At 34.5% G+C, this 6,621-nt stretch overlaps 1 protein-coding gene across 3 annotated transcripts; it reads right to left on the bottom strand.

Moving 5' to 3' along the window:
* Nucleotides 1–634: 634 nt before the first annotated feature.
* Nucleotides 635–6,251, bottom strand: LOC120138781 (uncharacterized WD repeat-containing protein C2A9.03-like). Of its 3 annotated transcripts, none has more exons than XM_039154189.1 (10): nt 6,159–6,251; nt 5,488–5,612; nt 5,206–5,373; nt 5,025–5,111; nt 3,230–3,364; nt 2,982–3,092; nt 1,954–2,045; nt 1,765–1,870; nt 1,386–1,472; nt 635–1,244 (listed from the first exon to the last, which is right to left on the bottom strand). In XM_039154189.1, the coding sequence occupies exons 2-10, from the start codon at nt 5,602–5,604 to the stop codon at nt 831–833; spliced, it is 1,317 nt and encodes a 438-aa protein (XP_039010120.1). In that variant the 5' UTR covers nt 5,605–5,612; nt 6,159–6,251; the 3' UTR covers nt 635–830. The 3 variants fall into 3 exon arrangements, with proteins under 3 accessions (XP_039010120.1, XP_039010119.1, XP_039010118.1); XM_039154188.1 differs by having other exon boundaries at nt 5,206–5,376; nt 6,155–6,228; XM_039154187.1 differs by having other exon boundaries at nt 636–1,244; nt 5,206–5,376.
* Nucleotides 6,252–6,621: the final 370 nt, after the last annotated feature.

Genomic DNA, 6,621 nt, shown 5'->3' with positions numbered 1-6,621 from the left:
TTTAAGTCTGTAGTCGTTTCGATATGCATTCACACGTTATGTCAAGAAAAATGAATAGTTGGATAGCTGATCATACATGCATACATCGACTGCAAATTCATAATGATATTGCAGTAGTAGCAGTGATTTGTAAGGGTTTTAGTTTCGGAGAAGGATCAAGTTTTTAGGGGGGAGAAAGACTATTATGTTGGTCTTCCTTGAATGTTGTGAATTTTGCAGAATGCAAGGAAAAAAACTAGGTTGAGGATTTTATCTTTTTCCTATCTTTTTGTATTGGTTTTGGTTTTATATCTTTCTCGTTAGCATTCAATCAATCATGATAGAGCAATGGAGATGAAAAGTTTTGTTGGATAGAATTTGAACCATTTGACAATAATACACTCAAATATCCTTGTACATGTCGTGCTTGAACCCAAAACCTCTAATTATACTCCTTATCCCAAAAATAAAAGCATCAATTATATCCTTGTAGATGTAACCCAAAACCTCTAATTATACTCTTTATCCCCAAAAATAAAAGCATCAATTATGTAGGTTTTTAAGATATAAAACCAGCAAAACAATTGTAAGTATAATGTTGTGTTTTATTCAAATTCCGTACAATAATTGAATATTATTTTATTAACATTTAAGTGCAATTTTTTTCAAACTCGCAACACACCATAATCACTCACACATTCTATACAGATTGGAATGATCAAATAAATCTAACATGTCTTAGAACACTATTACAATAACAAAAACGACATGACTACAATTATTACAGAACTACAGCCGCAATCAGCATACTGGTTTCAACATTCTTCATCATACATCAGAACAGCACATACTCACAGGTAAGAATCCAAGTATCCATAACTGTGTCTTTTGTTATACTGCAGCAGACTAGCGTAAGTTCTGTCCCATATTCCTATATACAGCGACTCATCATCTGGGCTCATAGATACCCCTGAAATCTCACCAAAGAAGTCGATCTCTTGTCGTTCCTGGAATCCAGACCTCGTATTATAAACATGGACGAAATCCGCAGGTTCAGCAACTACCATGAATTGGCCGTCCGTTGAAAAGCGGATTGATCGCACTGCACCTAAGTTCCCTTTGAGAGTCGCAACTGGCATAGACAGGTTTCTTATGTCCCATACTCGACAGGCCTTGTCCTGATTTCCCGTGGCAAATATGCGTCCATCAGGGTGCCACGCGGATGCAAACGAGTAATCTCGATGACCTGCCACCGTGGCTACTGTCTGAGACCACAGAAAATGTGATTCAGTTTCAATAAAACTAATAATTCTTGATAAATTAAACAAAGGTAAATGTTATAATTTTGTATACAGATCCGTAAAAAAAGCAGCTTGAAACCAATTCCTACTAAAAATGATTATTACCTTTCCATTTTGTGAATCAACAAGCAACCCATCCAAGTGATCTCCGACAACAGTAATAACCCTCTGATCGGGGCTGATGGATGTATGCTGCATTAGAATAAACAAAATCAGTCATGTTAAATTAACATAATCCGTGAAAATCAGAATAAACATGCATTGAATATATTTTCAGAAATGAGTATGCAGATATGATCCTCCAACGACTCTCCAAATACGTGAAATGACTTTTACAAAACTGGATATACCCAACCCACTCACATACTCATATCCAACACTTGCAGCCGAATCCAAATAACATAAGATATAAGATAGAACATTAAGGGTTAAGAAAGAACTGAATCATGAATCAGGCATCATAATAGCAACTAAAGGGACTTACATTTACAGGCCAGGGAAACCGGAAATGATTCAAAAGTTGAAATCTCTCAGTATCGTATTCTCTCAAACTACCGTCGTTATTTGAGGCCATGAAATTAATTCCACCCCTGCAAAACAGCTACAAAGTTCAATCTATATTTTATTCAATACATTTTCCAAGCAAACAGCAAATCAGCAATTATTATGCTACCTCAAGCTGTCGTATATCTCGATAGCATTTGTAATTGCATTTTCATCATAGGTTGTCCGGGTGCAAAAGGCTACTCCTTTTCTGTCCAAGTGCTGCAAAAACACGAAAACGAAATTGTACAATATTATATATAAAAGGAGTGCCTAAAAGCAAACCGAGAATGCCGGAACATGTTCATGCAAAACCAGAATATGCAGAAACAAATAATACATGATAGAAATTGAACCAACAAAGCTCTGATAAAAAAAAATTGAACAAACAAAACAATTTAGGAACTAAAGTGCGGCAATCAATCCATGCTCTTTCAAGAAGTCAAACATTTTGATTTCTAGGTTCTCAAGAATTCAATTTCTTTTATTCTATCAGAATTCATATCACAGAATAATCTCATCTGTAAAAGAAACAATTGGATGGTTACTCGGAATGTGATATATCCCAGGCTGAGGTATGGCCTTGACCACTCTCCGCATACCACATGGTTCACACTATAACACCCACCACTATTCCAGTTATATATGACCTCTCTCAAACAAACACACACTTCTACTCATTGCAACCATAAAAGCTATGTTGCTCGAACTCTTCATTTTTCTTGAAGTATCCTTGTACAACACTTGCGTTGGACACAAGGGTATGGAGATATGACCTCCGAGGATCCTCCAACTATATCGAAGACTTAAAAAAATCTAACCATACCCATGTCATCGACATACCCGTATTTGAGACGCACACATGAGTCCAAGTAACATAAATGAAAAGTTATTGAAAAATATATCATTTGCTACACACATCTTGCCCCAATACTATTTGATTCGGACCATAACAACCACAACTATCCCACCCCCTCAAAAAATAAAAAGAGAGAGCGAAAGAACCACACACTCCCCATTTAATAAAACAACAGTTCAAATGTTTGTCATTTCTTGGGCAAGTTAACAAGATGATTAAGACTAACCAAGAACAATATACAGTTTCTCGGAGAAACTAATACCAGCAGAAATAAGAAAAGGCTGCAAATATTAACTTACCTTAAAAGTAAGCTCCCCTTGGAAGCCTCCCGCAACCATAAAATTGTCTCTGACTGCTAGAGTGCTTATTTGAGTTTGTGTAAAACCTTCTAATAAGCTTTCGGGATGTTTCTAGTTACAAGGCAAGTCAATAGAAGTTAGCAGATAAAATGGACCCAAATTACTTCAATAACCAACTTTCATTAAATCATTTATACTCGTAAGTAAAAGATAAGAAGTACTAAGACTAATAATTATAATTGTAATACCTCGGTAGGTGCCACATGCCCAGCAAAATTAATGATCTCAGACAGATTGCACGACAATGATGACCAATGCATAACCGAATAATTGGACATAAGGTAAACATCATGCTTTGAAGTAGCCCAAATCAAGTTTCTGAGCTGTAAAATTCATTCCACGACAGGTTATTTAAGTCGAGAATACTGGAGATATATAACTTTCAACCCAAATGAAGGACCTACTTTAAGCATTCTTAATCTTAATATTACTATGTAGAATGATAAAAGTAAAAGGTACCAAGCAAAAAAAAAGGGAAGTAGAAGTTAAAGAAATGAACAGCCACATCCGAGCAAATGCAGATACACAGTATTCGGGTACTTCCGATTCGGAGGAAGCTAAATTTTGGAAGTCTATTGTTTGGAGGGGCCTGCTGCCTCCAAGAGTGGAGACTTTTCTTTGGCAAGTTATCTTAAAGAAGCTGGCAGTGAAGACAGCTCTGGTTAAGAGAGGTGTTCAGGGCATAAATGATACTTTGTGTCCTTTTTGTAATCTAGAAGAAGAGTCTTCATCTCATCTATTTTTTTCATGTTCGGTTGTTTGTCCAATATGGACTAAATTCATGGGCTATTGGGATTTTCAGTCTGTTTTTCATGAAGATGCTAAAAGATTCCTAGTAGCATGGACTGACTTGAAGACCAACTCTCTTATGTGGTCATTTATCCCTGGAGTGGTTTTATGGACAATATGGAAAACTAGGAATTTTATAGTGTTCGAAGGAGGGAAGCTTGATCGAGCAGAAATGTTCTTTCTAGAAAGGTGCAGGCTTGCTTCATGGTTTCTAGCTAGGGAAACTCAGATTTCTATTTCCAAGGATGCTCTTATTGCTGACCCTTCCTTAGTGGATTCTTGCTCGTCTCATTCTAATCGGATTTCAACTAAGTTTCCTTGGTCCCCTCCTCCAAAGGGTTTTATTAAACTTAATGTGGATGCGGCTACTTCTAGTGGTTGGAAGAGGAGTGGTTTAGGTGGTGTTCTGAAAGACATTACTGGTTCAATTCTTGGCTCCTTCAAAGAGCCTGCTGATCCGAGACCTCCTATTTTGATGGAATTGAAAGCTATCCTAAAGGGTTTAGATTTTTATGAATCTATTCGCCATAGGTTTAAAGATAGATTGATTATCGAGAGTGATAGTAAGGTGGCAATTGGTTGGGTCAAGGATGTTGGCTCATGTCCTGTCGTTTATGTTCAAATTGTTAAAGACATTATTCAAAAGCTTAGTGTTTATGAAGGTCTTATTAGATGGGTTAGTAGGACAGCCAATATAGAGGCGGACGTCCTAGTTAAGGCTGGTATTGGTTGATAATTATGTTCTGTTAAGGGCTGTTTCTTTTTGGTTTTCTATCTCTTGAGGGAGATTAGACTTTGTATTACTTTGTAATTATTTGAGGTTAATGAAATCCTAGGGCACTCTTTTCCTCCTTCCGCTGATTAAGGAACTATTTTTAAGTTCCGTTAATCATGAAGGGGTTTTTTAATGAGGCCTACTATTCCTATAAAAAAAATACATGAGAAATGACACTGCTAAATAACACGTTCAATACCAAAGAAGAAAATCAAGTTCCTTTAAAATTGCTCGCGCACTCAATTGAACCAATAAAAGAGATGACAAAGGAAATCTTTTGAATGATTAAAGCTAAATCATTTTTCTAAAAGCAAAAAGGAAATTCAAAAACAATATATACTGACAGCAAAATAATATCTCCAACAAGCAGGATATAAGTGACAATAACAAAATAAATAAACAATTTCTGACTAACAAACCTGAAAATGGAGGATAGTAGGTTTAACCAATCTAGTATTATGGAAGAATTCATAGTAGTTCCCCCCCTTTTCTACCTGTTTGCATTCCTGAAACAACAAAATACAAATCACACGAAGCTTAATATGCTATTCACTTTACTACAATCTAGTTCATTTACGGATTGAAGGAAAAGAAATGGACCTTGTCGACAGCTTCACCAGACGCTGGTATATTCTCATAGTTCTTATACTGGTCAAGCCTTGTCAACCTATATTTTTCTCTAGTTATGTTCAGTCTTTCCCATGGAATCCCCTGAATATCTTTCCCCTTCCGCGCTTGCGAGGAAGATGTATCGGTCACCTTGGTCAGCTGCTAAAATTATAACATGAAAGTGATGAACTCCATCATTAAATAATAAAATTAACAATAACTTACAACAAATACATATAGAATATATAAATATCATCAAAATGCAAAACACACCACATCATATTCATCAGAATCCACGTCTCCACCAGCTCGAACATAGTCGTCTTCGTCCATGTCATCTACAAAATCTTCATCCATGTAATAGAAATCCTCCCCTTGCTGGTAGGACATGATATATGCTGCAAAATTATTCAGTCGTCACTACTATTTTCTCTTTTTTTCATTTTACAAATAAAATTAACAAAAATTATACTAGAAAATGCTTAGGTAAACCTAAAGATAAAAGATTCGTGGAAAAAAAAAGGGGATACTAAAATTAATAGGGGAAAAAAACTTATTTTCAAGCAAGCTAGCAAAAGACTAATCAAATTTTCATTTTCTCAAAACAGGTTAAAGAAAAAAGTTGAAATTCTAAAAGGAAACGGAAATTGGAGCAAAAGGGTAGCCCTAGAATTCATAAAGGAAGCTTATTTACAAACAAATCGTCTATAAAAAACCCTAAAACATGATAAAATCATATCTAGCATAAAAGTTCGGCATAAAACAAAAGAAACCCAAAAAATCCTTAAACCTCAACAAGAAAAGATTCACTATTTTTCTACCCCTATTTTTTATATCATAAAATTAAGCAAAAAGATGAAAAATTAGGACAAGAAAAAAAACATTGAATTCACTGAAAGAAGAAATTGAATCAAGAAAAGGAAACGGAAAATTGATATACATACATGAAATTTAGTATGGTTCTGGAAACTCAGGCCTTTGGATTTAATCCTGCATGTATATAATATTATCTTATAATATATATATATATATATATATATATAGAAAGACTGAAGATTTTTTTAATTCGGCTTTACAATTATGTATAGAGATAATAAGATTTTTTTGGATTAATTTATTGTCAGTTAAGTAAGAATCAATTTATTTTAATGATTAAAAATTTTATAATTACTTTTAAAAATTTTGAATTTGAACCCTCACAATTGTAAAATTAATTAAATATTTATTATTAAACAATTAAAAATATTTAAAATAAATATAACTTTATAATCACTCCTAATTTAATTGAAAAAATGTTATTATCTCGGCCAAAACCGTCATTTAATTGATGGCTTTTGCACGCAAAATCGAAATGCAAGCATGCTGTCCCTGCCTTCCTAAATATTTAATTTGATTTAATCGTTAATA

Source organism: Hibiscus syriacus, unplaced genomic scaffold (assembly GCF_006381635.1).
Source record: "Hibiscus syriacus cultivar Baekdansim isolate YM2019G1 unplaced genomic scaffold, ASM638163v2 tig00110705_pilon, whole genome shotgun sequence".
Lineage (NCBI taxonomy): Eukaryota > Viridiplantae > Streptophyta > Magnoliopsida > Malvales > Malvaceae > Hibiscus > Hibiscus syriacus.
Note: the sequence above shows the minus strand (reverse complement) of the source record. Positions and strands in the feature narration are given on the sequence as shown.